At 36.7% G+C, this 17631-nt stretch overlaps 1 protein-coding gene across 1 annotated transcript in view; it reads left to right on the top strand.

The window, feature by feature from the left end:
- DNAJC13 (DnaJ heat shock protein family (Hsp40) member C13) overlaps positions 1-17631 on the top strand; it is a 115083-nt gene that overhangs the window by 17555 nt on the left and 79897 nt on the right. Inside the window, exons 3-8 of the mRNA XM_081105920.1 lie at positions 10521-10596; positions 11434-11583; positions 11958-11999; positions 14232-14432; positions 17236-17442; positions 17535-17630. Of these exons, the coding sequence (XP_080962046.1) occupies positions 10521-10596; positions 11434-11583; positions 11958-11999; positions 14232-14432; positions 17236-17442; positions 17535-17630 (772 nt within the window). The remainder of the gene's footprint in view (positions 1-10520; positions 10597-11433; positions 11584-11957; positions 12000-14231; positions 14433-17235; positions 17443-17534; position 17631) is intronic.

Below are 17631 nucleotides of genomic sequence, written 5' to 3'. Positions count from 1 at the left end.
TAAAATTCATCCTTTTAAAATGTATAATTTAATGAACCATCTCTACTAACCGTTTTCAGAACATCTTCATAAACGCCAAAAAACAAACAAACATAAAAAAAACCCTCTAAAAATATTAGCAATTACTTCCCTTTTCTTCCCAGCATCTGGCAGTTACTAATCTACGTTCTGTCTCTGGATTTCCTTATTTAGGACATCTCATGTAAATGGAATCATAAGATATGTGGTCTTTTTGTGACTATCTTCTTTCATTTAATATGTTTTCAAGGTTTATCCCTGTTGTAATATGTGACAGTACTTTCTTTTTATTCCCAAATAATACTCTGTCGTATAAATATGCCACATTTTTTATCCATTCATCAGTTAATGGACATTTATATTTTGCCACTTATTTACTTTGAATAGTGCTGCTATAAATGTTAATGTACAAGTTTGTGAGTGAATCTGTATTTCCAGTTCTCTTGGGAATATACCTAGGAGTGGAATTGATGTTACATGGAATTATATGGTAATGTGACGTTTAACTTTTTGAGGAAGAGCCAAGTGACTACAGCATTTTTCTGTCCTATCATCAATGTATGAAGAATCCAATTTCTCCACATCCTTACCAACACTTGTGATTGTTTATCTTTTTTTATTTTAGCTATCCTAATGGCTATGAAGTAGTATCTTATTGTTTATTTCCCTTATGACTAAGCATCTTTTCATGTGCTTATTTGTCATTTGTGCATCTTTCATGAAATGTCTTTTCAAATCATTTACCCATTTTTAATTGGATTATTTGACTTTTTAATGTTGAGTTGTAAGAGTTCTCTATATATTCTGAATACAAATCCCTTATCAGATATCTATATATTCTGATACAAATCCCTTATCAGATATATGATTTGCAAATATTTTCTCCTATTCTGTGGGTTGTCTTTTTACTTTCTTGATAGTATTTTTTGAAGCACAGAGTTGATTTGGATGATTTTCAAGTTTTTCTTTTGCCATTTGCGCTTCTGTTATCATATCTAAGAAACCATTACCTAACTGAAACTATCTACTAATCTAAGGTCTCAAAAATTGACTCCTATGTTGTCTTCTAAGAGTTACAGCTTTGATTTTGGGTTAATTTTTCTATATAGTATGAAGTAGGTATCTGGCTTCATTCTTTTATATATGGATATCCAGTTGTTCCAGCATCATTTATTGAAAAGAGTATTCTTTCTCCATTGAATTGTTTTGACATTGTTGTCAAAAACCAATTGACCATAGCTTTGGCTGAGTGGAGCATTGTCCCATACACTGAAAGGTTGCAGTTTTGATTCCCGTGTGTTCAAAGCACTTAACTAGGTTGCGGGTTTGATCCCTGGTTGGGGCATGTACAGGAGGCAACCAATCGATGTTTCTCTTGTCAGTGTTTCTCTTTCCCTTCCTCTCTCTCTAAAATGGGCATGTCCTTAGGTGAGGATTAAAAAAATCATTTGACCATAAATATAAATGTAAAGGTTTATTCCTGAACTCTCAATTCTATTCCATTGGACTATATGCCTATCCTTATGCCAGTACCATCCTGTCTTGATTACTGTAGCTTTGTACTAAGTTTGAAACTGGGAAGTTTGAGGTTCCAACTTTATTCATTTTCAAGATTATTTTGGCTGTTCTGGATTTCTTGCATTTCCATATGAATTTTAGAGTCAGTTGGTCAGTTTTACAAAAAAGGCATCTGGGATTTTGATAGGGATTGCATTAAATCTGTAGATCATTTAGGGGATTATTGCCACCTTAACAGTATTAAGTCTTCTGATCCATGAACAAGGGATGCCTTTCATTTGTTTAGATCTTTAAAGTTTCTTTCAATAGTGTTTTGTTGTTTTCAGAGCTAAAAAGCACTTTTATTTGCATAAAAGAGTGAAGTTTCCTTTTTGGCCTATGCAAGCTATTTCTGATAGGAAGGAACAGTGCAGATTCATTGTGGAAAACTTCAGAGTAATGTTCAAAATACAGGTTTAAGTTTTTTTCTGGATGGAAATTACAAGTGAAATTTACCTATGGATCACTTTTATATTTGCATAGATTAATTGTAGCAATTGGGGCTCTGAATTTAAGAGTAGCATTTTAGTATCTGAAAAGGATTTTAACTTCAGTACATTAAACTATGTGGTGATCAGTCCATGAAATTCAGTGGCAGAGCCCATTACCTTCATAGGTAGTTGGCTTCATAGATAGTCTGTATAATGGCTAGATAGAGTAAATTTTAAGAAGAGTTGAGGGAGTGAAACTGATTTTCCAAGTGGAGTTTGACTAAAATCAGAGTATCCTGATAATATAGCCAGAGGAATTATCAATTTGTCTGTTGTTTTAAATACGAATGTATGAGTCATAACTACTGGAAACATAATGATACTAACTACAATTAGTTCAGTGACTAGTGGAGTTTTGAGACACTTTTCCTATTATTCAATCAGCAGAATAATAGCAATTGGAATGGGTAACATTTATCAATTGTAAACAATAAGCGACAAGCACTTTATATGAATTATTTCTTATAATCTTCTCCTTGTGAGTTAGAGATATATATATAAACAACATCTTCATGGGGGAAAGTGAAGCTTAGAGAGGTTAAACAAATTATCAGAGGATATATAGAAAGTGAGTTGTCCAGACAGCATTCGAACCCAGGCAGTGTGATTCTAGAGCTGGTGGGCTTAACTATTAAGCTGTAACACCTCCTTTAGCAATGCTTACCACTGATTCCTGTGCCATGCCAGCACAGCCAAGGGTTCAGTGAGCCTGAGGCGGGGCAGCAAAGGATTGAAGAAAAGACAAAGAATATAGCTGGGGCCTGGTGGATCTCCTGTGCCTGGATGAGGCTACAGAGAAGGATCCAGCCAGCAAGCCGAGGCTTTATTTTATAGTCAAAGAAAAACAAGGTAGTGGTCAACATAGGTTACAATGTTCTTGTGAGTTTCACTTGTTTTGGCAGCACTTGCTTCATCTCCCACAGCCCATTAGCTACCCAGAAAGGAGCTAGGGCGCGGCCCTAAGATCAAGCTTAATTATGCTAAGAGGGCTCTGCCCTCTAAGCTGGGACTTGTTTGTGACTCTGCCACAGGTCAAACTGAGGCTTAACTCTAGGGCCACTCCCTATAGATGCCCTCTTTGAGAAACCTTGTATTTCAGTTATCCTTAGTGTCATGTGATGGACTAAAATTCTAGTTCAAATAACTGGATTCTCAAACTTTTAATAATTAAAAAGTCTAGATTCTGTGAGAAACCTAAAGGCTTCTAGAGATTTGGTGGCCAAAACTTATTTTAAAATCGTTGAAGGAACTAGGGTGTTCCACCTAGCAAAGATAATTCAAATGGAAAGTCTGATTGACAGAAAAATTAGGTATGTTCATATAGGCCTAACCAATGGACACAGACAACAGGGGGGTGAAGGCATGAGTGGGGAGGGGGTAATGTGGGGATAAGGACACATATGTAATAGCTTAATCAATAAAGAAATTAAAAAAAATTAGGTATGTTCTGTGTGAAGCTGAAAGACAGAACTTGGACAAGAGGGTGAAATTTGTGGGAAAGTGTATATTGTCTTAATTCTAAAGAACAATGGTCAGTATCTACAGTACTGGGAAATGAATGGAATTACTTTTTGGAAAGGTGAGTTGGTAGTGAACCATTAAAACTAGCCAACTTTGCCCAGAGTACTAGAAAGGTTCAAGCTACATGTTATGGGAACTAGACTAGTAACATGAAAGTTCTTTCAACTCTGATTAGATAAGATCTGTTTTGGTTTATTTGAGGCCCATTGCATTCACTAGCCACTGAAAGAATTGTGGATCCTACTTTTAGAAGTAATATATAAAGGTTTTATGATTTTACGAAATTTGACAACCATTATTTTATAGGAAACAAGCTTTTTTCTGTACTTTACAAATAGGAAGTAATGTTGAATTTTCTCTAGTTTGAGAGAATTGAAAAATATGAATTTCTTTGCAGAAGAGTATGATATTGTGATGACTGCCAGTATTTTTGTAGTATCTCTGTTGATGCTATTGTACATGCCTAATTGATACAAGGTAGTTAAGAGTATTCAAGTCTAAAGTTAACTTTCAAACAACGACGGACAAGTGTCTTAGCTCTTACGGCTTTGAACTTTATTTCAGATGTCTGAATTAGTTAACTAAATAATAAATAAAATGTAAGACTAAAATGGGACTGATCTCTTGTTTACTGCTATATCATTGAAACAAAAACAGTGTTACATGCTCATTTAATACTGGGTCAATCCATGGTAATGCTACAGTAACCAAACCAACACATTTGTTTTATTTTTCAAAGTTGCCATATGAAAAAAAAGTCATGTTATAAAAAGTTGTTACAAAGTGGAAAGCAATATTCATAAGGACTAGAGAGTTGAAAAATGATGTAACATTTTTATTTGCAGGAGTTAAAGTAACAGAAGTGTGTTTGTTTTAGTGTAAGTTAATGTTTATTCTATTAAAAAATCTGACCTGAAAAAATCTGACCATTCATGTTGATCAATGTCAACTCAATAAATTAGTTTAAAAAAGAAATCTGAACATCAGTTGTCACATCCAAAATTGATTATTTCCCCAGACTTTCCTTCAGTGGTCTTTTCTTCATCAACTCTGTTACTATTAGCACAACTATTTTTTTTTTAATTGTTCTTATCTTTGTCACCAATTATTATGGGAACAGAAAGCCCCATAGGTAAAGCAGTTGCTTCAAAGAGTTTTTAATTTATTTGAGTACAATTGGTTTCATGATTCTGTGTAACATTATATTAAATGGTAATATAAATCATATTGTTTAATAAGCTATTACATTAGAATAAATCTATTGATGTGTGTAACTTCAGTTCCTGGATAAAAAGGAAACCAGTGTAGTAAGTAAAGTCAATAATGAATATTAATTTCCTAGTTGGGTGAAAAGTGTTTGCTTTCATGTTTCCTTATATATGTATATATATATATGTTTATATTGTTTTTATGTTGTGTATGTGTATGGAATCTTCTACTGCCTCCTGCATGCCCCTTACTAGGGATTGAGCCCACAATCCGGGTATGTGCCCTGACCAAGAATCGAACCTTGACCTCCTGGGTTCATGGGTTGATGCTCAACCGCTGAGCCACAGAGGCCAGGCTTTAGCATTCTTCTTAAGAAGGCTTTATCAGAGCTTTGAGTTTACTAGTCATGACAGATATTTGGGCCTAATGGGCACCTAACTCCAGAATAATTTTGTTGAAGATCTAGATTCAGCAGTGGGCAAACTACGGCCCGCGGGCCGGATCCGGCCCGTTTGAAATGAATAAAACTAAAAAAAAAAAAAAAGACCGTACCCTTTTATGTAATGATGTTTACTTTGAATGTATATTAGTTCACACAAACACTCCATCCATGCTTTTGTTCCGGCCCTCGGGTCCAGTTTAAGAACCCATTGTGGCCCTCGAGTCAAAAAGTTTGCCCACCCCGAACTAGAATGTGCTCTCACAATATGGTAGCCACTAACCACTTGTGGCTGTTTAAATTTAAGATACTTAAATTTAAAATTCAGTTGCATTAGTCACATTTCAAGTCTCAATAGCTGTATGTGATTCATAGCTACCTTACTGGACTATAGATGTAGGACATTTCTATCATCTCCAGAAGTTCTTTTGCATAGTATTAATAACCTAGATGACAGTTACATAAGACACGTTAGAAGGGGCTTATTTGTATGGAAATTAATCTACAATTGCAAAGGATCTTTTCTTATCTGAGCTCCTCTGAGACTGAATGTGACAGCATCAGTTTACACTTGGGACATTTCAGGCATTTAATTTTTATACTTTTGCTCCCAGAGTAAAATAAACATTCTGTACTTTCATTTTAAGATTATAAAAATTGGCATATTTGACGCTCAGGATGATTTTGAAAGTTCGAATTTGTGATTTTACTTTTCTACCTAAAATTTTTTTGTGTAATATTCTTAGGTAAATACTATTTTTTTTAAATATATTTTTTATTGATTAAGATATTACATATGTGTCCTTGTCCCCACGTTACCCTCTACACCCCCCCCCCCCCCCCCCCCGCTCATGCTCTCACCCCCCCCCGTTGTCCATGTCCATTGGTTAGGCCTATATGCTTGCATATAAGTCCTTTGGTTCATCTTTCCCCCTTACCACTCCCCTCCCCTAACTTCCCTCCAAGGCCCGACAGTCCAATCAATGCCTCTCCGTCTCTGGATCGGTCCTTGTTCATCAGTTTATGTTGTTCATTATTTTCCACAAATGAGTGAGATCCTGTGGTATTTATCCCCTCTCCAGTTCCATCCATGCTGTGGCAAATGGTAAGAGTTCCTTTTTCTTCTTCCTCTTCTTAAAGAATACCTTTCAGCATTTCATATAATGCTGGTTTGGTGGTGATGGACTCCTTTAGCTTTTTCTTATCCGTGAAGCTGTTTATCTGACCTTCTATTCTGAACGATAGCTTTGCTGGATAAAGTAATCTTGGTTGCAGGTTCTTGCTATTCATCACTTTGAATATTTCTTGCCACTCTCTTCTGGCCTGCATGGTTTCTGTTGAGAAATCAGCTGACAGTCGTATGGGTATTCCCTTGTAGGTAACTGACTGTCTTTCTCTTGCTGCTTTTAAGATTCTCTCTTTATCTTTTGCTCTTGGCATTTTAATTATGATGTGTCTTGGTGTGGTCCTCTTTGGATTCCTTTTGTTTGGGGTTCTCTGCGCTTCCTGGACTTGTAAGTCCATTTCTTTCACCAGGTAGGGGAAGTTTTCTGTCATTATTTCTTCAAAAAGGTTTTCAATATCTTGCCCTCTCTCTCCTTCTGGTACCCCTATAATTCTGATGTTGGTACGCTTGAAGTTGTCCCAGAGGTTCCTTACACTATCTTCATGTTTTTGGAATCTCTTTTCTTTTTTCTTTTTCGGTTGGGTATTTTTTGTTTCTTTGTATTTCAAATCTTTGACTTGATTCTTGGGATCCTCTTGTCTGCTGTTGGATCTCTGTAAATTATTCTTTATTTCAGTCAGTGTATGCTTAATTTCTAGTTGGTCCTTTTTCATGTCCTCCATGGTCTCACTATACTTATTGAGGGATTCATTAAATTTATCGGCGGTTTCCATAAAATTCTTGAAAAACCTTATAAACGTGGCCTTGAACTCTATATCCAGTCGTTTGCTTTCCTCCATTTCTGCCATTTGTGACCTGTTTCTTTGTCTCCGCATTTTGGCTGCTTCCCTGTGTTGATAGAGTGGCCCTGCGCGCCAGGTGTCCTGTAGGACCCAGTGGCTCAGCCTCCCCAGTTACCTGAGGTGGACACTCTTGGTGCACTCTTGGTGCCTTGGTTGTTATAGGATCACTGGGAGGAATTGACCTCCAGGCCAATTGGGTGTGAGAATCAGCTGTGTCTGAAGTGGGAGAACTTCTGTGCTGAAGACACCCTTCTGGGGCAAGACTTGCTTCAGTGGGGCTTTGGTGCTCACTGAGTCTGCTCCCTGAGTGTGTCCCTTATGGATCTGAGGAGTTGCAATCTGGATGGTCCCCCTCTGACCACTGGGTACAGTGGCTCCTGGATCTAAGGAGGTGCTAATTCAGCCTCTGCCTGAGGCCACACAGCAGGAGCCACGAAGAGGCTCAGCTGTGAAGCAGTGCAAGCTGCTGCGGGGCCTTGGGCCTTCTCTTGGAAGTTCCGGGTCTGCCTGGCTCGGCTGCAGTTAGGTACATTCACATGCAAAAGCCTCTGCCGCAGCCTGGGTGGGGCGGGGTCTCAGGGAGTCAAAGGGCGGAGCAAGCAGCTATGGCTGATTCTCCTAAGGAGTCGCGCGTCTCTGTGACCCGATAATTGCTGCAAGCACCTCTGAGGGAAAGCCGCACTCAAGTTCGCCCGCTGCCCAACAGTCCAGCTTCTCTCCGTATGAGTCCTGGGTCCCCAGAGACTTCCCAGAACCAGAGTTCAGAGCAGTCGGGAGCTTGTGATTCAAAAAAACAGCCGTGTCCTCAGGTGCCACCCCCTTTCCGCGCGCGCACGAGCCGCCGTACCTCTGCACTTCACCTCCTCAGCTCCTCTGGCTCTCAGCGTGCTTTTCTTTCCTTCTAGTTGTAGAATTTACACTCAGCCAGGCTTCCTGTTGTTCTGGATGATGTCTGCTCTGTCCTTTGCGGTATTTTTCAATTGTTGTGGGAGGCGGCAATTTCCCGGTGTTTATCTATGCCGCCATCTTAGTTTCTCCTTAGGTAAATACTATTTAACATGATCTTATTTCTTTATTTTTCTTTGTTTCCATTCAGTGGTTAAGCCTCTGAAGTTTTGAGGCTTTAGCTGTTTAGGTAAATCCTCATCTACTTCACCAACCCCTCAACCCTTACACCCCCTCAGAAAGCAGCGAATGAATGTTTTTATGTTAGAAGGAAGTTCTCTCATTTTTTAGTTTCCCACTCAACTTTAGACACGTGAAGTTAGGGGGGAAAATATTTATAATATAGCACTACTTTTTGTAAGAATGTGTGGTGTGGTAAAGATTAATAGAATCTATCATTTTTCTTCCAAAAGGAAATAACTTTATCATTTCTATTATATGATACCCTGATTATATTATATAATATACTGAATAGAAAAATTAAAATGTGGGAAGTTTACCTTTTTCTTAAAAATATATTTTTATTGCTCTCAGAGAGAGAGGGAGGGGGAGGGAGTGGGGGAGAGAGAGAGACAGAGAGAGAAAGAAACATCAATATGAGAGAGAATCATTGATCAGTTGCCTCCTGCATGCCCTCATCTAGGCACTGAGGCAATGTGGGCATGTGCCTAGACCGGGAATCAAACCCGGGACCCTTTAGTCCACAGGCTGACGCTCTATCTACTGAGCCAAACCGACCAGGACTGTTTTGTTGTAGTTGTTAACCCTCACCCGAGGATATTTTTTTCCTCTGGTTTTTAGAGAGAGTGGTAGGGAGGGGGAGAGACAGAGAGAGAGAAACATCTATGGAGACACCAATTGATGTCCTCCCGCAAACATCTTGATTGGCCTGGGATTGAGCTGAGGTACATGCCCTTGACCAGAATGGAACCTGGAACCCTTCAGAACCAGGGCCGACACTCTAACCACTGAGAAAACTGGCTAGGGCAAAGTTCTCTTGATTTTAATGGGAATATTCCTAGTGTGTTACCTTTGAGTCCGATAATAGCTGTTGAGTTAAGGTAATGTATGTATTTTTACTGTATTAGTAGGTTAATGCAGAAAAACATGATCTCTATAGATAAAAAAAGGCATTTGATTATATTTAACATCCAGTTTTGATCATTTAAAAATCTCTTAATACAGATATTCCAATAAATATGATCAACTTTATTAATATATTTTTCTAATATTGAACTCTCTTTTCCTAAAATGAACCTTCCTTGGTCATGGTATATTACTATTTTAATATGCTACTTGATTTTTATTGCTAATATGAATTTAAAAAATAGATTGGTGTGGTTTTTTTCTTTTTTTGTATTGTCTTATCACATTTTAGTGTTACTGAAAGAATTGAGAAACTGCCCTTAGTCTGTTTTCTGGAACAATTTAAGAAGCATGGGACTTAACCTGTTCCTTTAAGATTTTATCTCCTGGTTCGAGTCTTGGTGCTCTTAGGATATAACTCTTTGAAGTTTTCTTAAATTCTTCTATGTTAGATTGATTTATTCTTAGTTTTTAAATTTATCAGCATAGATTTATATACATCATTGTGTGTGTGTGTCTATGATTATAAATTCATTCTTCATTTTGTTTTTTTCTTAGACTAATGTTTTGCCTATTTTATTATTTTATTTCCAGGGAACGAATTCTTCAGTTTTAAATAAGGGTTTCCAGTTTAATTTTACTTTTATCATTATGCATTCTTCTCCTAAAGGATTACTGATATCCAAATGGTTTTTCTACTTTAGATGTTTGTTACTTTAAGTGAAGGAAGTGAATTGAGAAGTGAAAATTGCTTGTCTGTGGTGTATGCTTCCAACTTCTATAAAATTGCAACACTTAAAAGTAATAGGTAGTTGCTTAAATAGAAATGATTAAGATTCCAGAATATGACTGTGACTGACCAGTTGCAGGTCATAGCTTTTCCTTCCTTTATATCATGGTTTTGTTAAAAGGATATTTTGTAAGAATTAGTAGTGTGCAGTGTTTTGTTTTTAATATAGTTTTTCCATTTAAATCTTTTGGCCTCATCAGGTGGTGCTTTGCTAACTTTATGTGTAATAATAATATAAGATTACTTGTATAAACCATAATTTTCTACTTAAGGATCTCACAAGTTCACAGTAAAATGAGTGGTGGTTGAGTTTTAATACCAATAATATTTTAGAATGTTTAAACGTGAGAATATAAAACTATATTATATTTAGTCACAAGCAACGGACACATTTCTGTTTATTTATTGAAATGTTCCTTTTGTGTTGATGTCATATATATTTTCTTATAGAATGTTTATTTTAACACTAAATTTAAGTACTTGTTTTCCTTTGTAGGTATAAGCGTGTCTTTTCTGTTGGAACCCATGCGATTACTACATATAATCCCAATACTTTAGAAGTAACAAATCAGGTAATCATGTTAGAAGCTGTTAGGTGTTTGAACACCATTTGAATTTTAAAAGTCAGGGTATGATCCATAACTCCTTGGCCTGAAACAGGTTAAAACTTTAGGATAGAAATGCCAAATATGAAAGAGATTGATATGTTTATGTAATGCTCAATGCTCAGGACCAAAAATAAATTAATAAAAGGGAGGCAGGAAGAGAATGTGCTTATTTCCAGGCTCTAAATGGTATAACTTTTAGATATGTTACTATCTATAGATTGTAGCCATCTTGCTTATGTAAAATTGATACATTAGTTCTTTATATTTTTTAAGGCTGTATTGTTAGTATAATACAGGCATACATAAGTCACAAGTGCAGTCACAAGGGTAGTAGTGGTTGGAAAATACTTGTCATGGAACCAGGATTGCTGATTATAAAGTGAAGACTAATCTGAACATGGATAAATAAACATTTATATATATTCTAGCTAATTTTAATTCTAAGTTAGGCATGTTTTACAGATTCCTCTTTTTGTTGTTGTTTTTAACAGATTTGCAGGTAATAAAATTTTATTCAATTTGTTTTACTTTTATGTATTTATTTTAGTTGCTTTGAATTAATGCCATTAATCAATAAAATTTGGATACAGATAGGATTTTTTTATTGTTGTCTCTGATGATTGAAAACTTTTAACAATTTTTGTTACAGAATTACTCTAAGATATAAATTCTAATAGACCTCAGTATTATTTTGTAAAATTTTTCTTATTTGATGATTGTCAAATTAAAGTAGGGAAAATAATTATTGAATTATTTCACTACATTATAGCACCAGTTCAAGTAATTCCTTTCTTTTGTTAGTGGCCTTATGGAGACATTTGCAGCATCAGCCCTGTTGGAAGAGGACAGGGAACAGAGTTCAACCTCACATTTCGTAAAGGCAGTGGAAAAAAGTCAGAAACTTTAAAATTTTCTACAGAGCACAGAACAGAACTTCTTACGGAAGCATTGGTAAGAACAGTTCCATGTTAATAAACTAGATTTCTCCTCTTTATAAAATGAAAGTTATGTTAAAGTAAGATATTAAATGTTCTGAGCTTCTGGTCTCACTATGCTTAATGTTCTCTTAACTGACCTTTAACATAACATTGAACCTTTCACTTTCTTCTGTCTCAAAAGAGGGGAAAATCCTGTATAATTGATGATGTTTAGCCTTTTAAGTATATACAGAACAAAGCAGTTATATGTTTATTGTTTCTTGTTTTTCATTAAAGTTCCACACACTTTCTATTAAATATCAAGATTACCAAGTTGGGATTTTACTTGTTCTGGATTCTTCCCAACCAATCTGTTGTTATCAACTGTGGTTATATTTTCTCTTTCAGAGATTTAGGACTGATTTTTCAGAAGGAAAAATTATAGGAAGGGTAAGTATTTAACATTTATTAATATATATTTTTATTTGTTCAAATGTTGCCCTTTATTGTAAAAATTATCCCATGATCTGTATGTTCTTTTTCTGGCAAAGCTAAAGGGAAAAAAGGAAACACAGATTTAATGTCTTCTGATAGTACTTGTTAGAAAAATGAATGTAGTTTAACAGGAAACTCAAATATCAGGAATTAGACTGTTTAAGCTGGTAGTTGGGAAAAATCTTTAGGTGGGGAATTATGGAGCAAACAACACTGTCACCATTCAACTAGTCTTGATTTAGTATTCTAAAGAGCAGCAGTGAGCATCATGCAGAATTCCTTATATGGAACTACTAGAGGCCCGGTGCACGGGATTCATGCACTGGTGGCCTGTGGGGATCAGCCCGCTGTGGGAGCACCGCTCATCCCAGTCAGCCGAGTGGCTGTGGACATGCCCTCTGAGCAGCTGCTTCCTGGTCTGGTACCTTCCGTGGAGCCCAAGCACTCGCCTTTCCAGGGGACCCAGTCGGGGCTGGTCCCAGGGATAATAGCTCTGAGAGGCGGCAGAGTAGGCCTCAGTCCCATGGCTGCCACGAACCCGCTTCCCAGCCTCCAGGGTCAGCTCTGAGAGCCTGGCGGCGTTGCCTGCAGTCATCTGGAGGGAGGTGGCAGGGAGCGAGGAGAAGGAAGAGCCTGGGGCCAGAAGATGATGATCACAGCTTAGGTTCCTGCCCGTTGGCCGGGGTTCTAAGTGGGAACAATCGCTCATCCTGGTCAACCGAGGGGTGCTCCCACTATGGTAGTACACTGATCACCAGAGGGCAGCTCCTGCGTTGAGCGTCTGCCCCCTGGTGGTCAGTGTGCAGCATAACAACTGGTCAACCGGTCGTTCTGGTCATTCTGCCATTTGGTCGCTGGGCTTTTATTATATAGGATAATGTGTATAATGACATTAACCAGTAATGCTGAGGTGACTTGATGTGCTATGATCCTATGAACCTCATTATGGGGTTTAGTGATGGGATGCTAGTAGAGGTGTTTATTATGTAATGCCTTACTTTCTTTTTTGAACACTGACAAGATAATTTCTCTCCTATTTCAGTATTAGAAATAGTTGTACTTTTGAGCAACCAATTTATTTTTGCCTTGAGTCATGTAACTGACCATATTGATGGATAGGAAACTGTGGATTTTTTGGGTGGGCAAGGAGATATTCATTTCACATCTAACAATTTGTTATCCTTATATTCTCTTCCTGATTTTGCCTGTATTTTAAATAATTTTTTATGTATCATAAATTTTGATTAGCAACCTCAACTAAACATTTTTTTTTCTTTTTAATAATTTAAACTGGGTAGTAAGTGGATGTTGTCCATTTTGATAATTTCTAATACGAGGTACTTCAACTTACGAAAGAATGTTATAGTCTAAATGGAATTATACTTGCTAATGAGATCAAACTTCTAAAGATAACTTCCCATTGGTGTGATTAGAAAAGCTTAAGGTCAGACTGATGCTCCAGCTTTTTTTGTGCATGTAGAAAGAAAATCTATATTAATAGACTGAACTAGCTCAGGTTGTTTAAATTGAATACAGTCCCTTTCCCGAAATGTGACTTAGCTCTTTTCCATATACTAACTTAAAAGAAGCTCTTTTCCATATACTAACTTAAATAAAAGAATCTAACAACAAAAGTTGAAATTTTTCCTTCCTTTGTTTACTTTTTACAGATTTGCATAAGAGTGACTTACTAGTAAAATTGTTTTACAAAATATTATAACCCAAAACTTTGTTAATTTAATAAGGACATATTTTCTTACAGTAGAGTGGATATTCCTTTTTAAAAAAATAAATTTTTATGGATTTCAGAGAGGAAGGGAGAGGTAAAGAGAGATAGAAACATCAGTGATGAGAGAGAACATCTCCTGCACATCCTTACTAGGAATCAAGCCTGCAAATGGGGCATGTGCCCTTGACCAGAATTGAACCTGGGTCCCTTCAGTCTGTAGGCTGATGCTCTATCCACTGAGCCATACCGGCTAGAGCTAGACTGAACATTCTTAATGAAGTAAACACAAACTTCCAAATAGCTAAAATTAATGTTGATAACAATTTGGGTAGTAGCTCTAAATATTTATAGTATTGTTTAGATTTCTGGTGGTTTCAGCTGTGACTGGTACATTAAATGTAACCTTATTTTATGTTTAGTGTATACATGAACCTAAAATTAATATTATTTTTCTCTAGAGATATAACTGTTATAAGCATCATTGGAGTGATACAAGAAAACCTGTTATTTTGGAAGTAACTCCTGGAGGCATTGACCAGATCAATCCTGCAACTAACAGAGTTCTCTGTTCCTATGACTACAGAAATATTGAAGGCTTTGTGGATCTCTCTGACTGTCAAGGAGGGTTCTGTATAATTTATGGAGGATTTAGTAGATTGGTAAGTTGTCTTTTAAAAAGTCATTTAAAAAGGGATATGAACATTTGAAGGAAAGCAGGGTTTTTCCACTTTATTTTGAAATTTCATTTGAGTCCTTTGGTATTAAATATGGTATTAAGAGTTCAGGCTTTGATACCAAAGAGCTTGAGTCTTAATTAATTTGCAGCTCTCCAAAATGAGAATAATATATATGACATTGTTTTTTGTTTTGTTTTGTTAATTCACCCTAGGATATTTTTTCATTGATTTTTCGAGAGAGTAAAAGGGAGAGGGAGAGCCAGAGCAATGTGAGAGAGACATATCGATTAGTTGCTTCCTGCATGCACCCTGACCAGGGCGAGGGAGCCTGCAACCACGGTATGTGCCCTTGACTGGAATCGAACCCGGGAACCTTCAGTCTGAGGGCTGACGCTCTATCCACTGAACCATACCAGCTAGCGTTGTTGTTTATTTTTGATGTTGAAGTTGAAGTGAGATAATTTATGTAAGATACTTATTAGTACAGTGTATAGCTTCATATTCAATAAATGGTAGGTTAAAATTATTATTATTAATTAGTATTAACATCTTACCAGCAAGTGTCTATTCTTTGAAAAGTAATTTAAAATCTCTTGTTTTTATAGTCTTTTTTCCTTTGCACAGCTGTTTGTAATCTGAAATCTGGATAGTCATTGAAACTTCAGATTTGGAATTTTTGCATATTTTTATCTTATAATTATGAATTATATATGAATTGTGGGAGACAGCAGGAGCCATTTAAGATACTGAGATCCTGTTTATCAGTATTAGAAGCTGAGCTGTAGATGATGACCATCTTTTTTTAAAATAAGAAACATCCTGCCTTCCTCATTGAAACCCCACATCTCAAAGATGAGCAGTAGAGAATGTCCACATGAAGAGGCTCATTTGAACTCACTCTCAAGAATCCTTTCTCTTGAGAATTTTAATTTCTGGAGCTACATGGCCTGAGAACAGTACTCCAAGATTTAATGTTCTTTTTCTTTTTCTATTGAATTTATCGGGTGACACTGGTTAATAAAATTATACTGATTTCAGGTGCACAATCTACAGTACATCATCTATACACTGTATTGTGTTTACCACCCCAAGTCAAGTCTCTGTCCATCACCATTTATCCCTCCAATATCTTTCTCCATCTCCCCCCTCCCAAGATTTAGTGCTCTGCACCTAAATTGTCCTTACCTGGCTAGCAAAGCCCAGGGCAATCCTGGAACTTTTAAATACATAAGAGGCTAGGGTAGCAAAAGGGTAGTAAAAAGAATGAAGGAGAGAGGCAAACAGTTTGATTGCCAAATATGTTAGCTCTTCAGAGCTATAGCCTTTTTCCATCCTATATTTCACTCTTTTTTCAGGTGATGATTACTATCCTAGTGTCCCTAGTCCAGGAATGTACTTTTGGACATACTGTTACCTCTGAATCCAGACCCAAAAGATGAAATCAATTCCCTCCCCCACCTTAAAGCATCCTAAAGTCTGATTTGGTAGTGCTGTCAAAAGGCTTGTCTCTTCTTAGGGCAATGGAAGTTTATAATGATTAACCCCTTGGTGGAAAACATACCTAATTATAGACTATGGCCTTGCAGACCTTAACAGGATAACCTTTTCAACCAAGCTTTACAACTGCATACAATAAACATTAAGGATGAGAATTATATAATACTCCTCAGTTGCCAACATTTTTTATTGCCTAGTGGGCATCAAGCAGTTTTAATTTTAATCATCCACTTTCTTTTTTTATTTAATATATTTTTATTGATTTCAGAGAGGAAAAGAGAGGGACAGAGATAGAAACATCAGTGATGTGAGAAAATCATTGATCGGCTGCCTCCTGCATGTCACCTACTGGAGATCAAGCCCGAAACTGAGGCATGTGCCTGATCAGAAATCGAACCGTGACCTTCTGGTTCATAGGTTGACACTCACCCACTGAGCCACACTGGCTGGGCTAATTAATCATCCCACTTTTTAAGCATACTCTGCCTTTTAAAAGGCTAGCTAAAATGAGTCAGTTCACTACAGTTAAAAGAGTATGACGGATACATTCAACAAATCTTTATCTGGTACCTTCTATATCCATAGTGACTGTGATAAGGTGTTGGGAATAAAATCTTTTTTAAAAACAATATGATCCCGTGTTTCTCTGCAATAGAGCTATTGGCATTAGAGCTATTGGCATTCAGACTTACCTGCAACCAGTCCCATTTTCTTGAGTGGGACTCTACACCCTTTTCAGGGCATTTAGCATTTCTAGCCTCCAGGCACCAAATGCAAGTAGCAATACCTTATTCTTGACCTTTGTAAATACACTCCTAGAGGTTGGTTTGTAATATATATAGGCCAATGACTTGTAAACATTTAAATGTTCTTTAAGGTAATCTTTCAAGAAAGCCCACTATATGAAAACATTAAATCAGAACTACCTTAGTTGAAACTGAAATCCTGCCCATATAGTACCCACCAACCCCACTGGATTTAGCTGGGGTCCCTGGAGACCCTTTTGAAAGCCCCAGAGTGCTGTTGTCCACATAGTGATGAAAATCACACTCCGAATAGTTATAATTTCCATGCATTGAGTTATTTGTAAGACTATATACCAAACTTTGTGGTTTTAATTTAGTAATAATGTTTCATCCACAACACACTGCTTACTTACTTCTGATAAGATGTTCTACCTTTTTTCCCTTTAGAATTGCTACTTCAGTCCCTTTCCTATGAGTTGATTCAATATGATTATATTTTAGTTATTGCAACCCTGACTTTTTAAATTTCAAAATTTGTGCAGCATTTATTTGCATCAGAGCAAAGAGAAGAAATTATCAAGAGTGCAATAGATCATGCTGGCAATTACATAGGTATTTCATTGCGGATCAGAAAAGAACCTTTAGAATTTGAGCAATATTTGAATCTGCGCTTTGGAAAATACAGCACTGATGAAGCCATCACATCTTTAGCAGAGTTTGTAGTCCAAAAAATATCACCTAGACATTTGGTAAGACCTGTGTGTTGAAAGCAAAAATTTGTTCATCTGATTTTAATATTTTTCTTCAATAACTTTTTACTGTCTCTCAATTTTGTTTGAAGGAACCTGTAAAAAGACTGCTGGCGCTCACAGAAACATGTTTAGTGGAACGTGACCCAGCAACTTATAATATTGCAACATTGAAGCCTTTAGGAGAAG

This window comes from Myotis nattereri (assembly GCF_964212035.1).
Source record: "Myotis nattereri genome assembly, chromosome: 14".
NCBI classification, from domain to species: Eukaryota; Metazoa; Chordata; class Mammalia; order Chiroptera; family Vespertilionidae; genus Myotis; species Myotis nattereri.
Note: the sequence above shows the minus strand (reverse complement) of the source record. Positions and strands in the feature narration are given on the sequence as shown.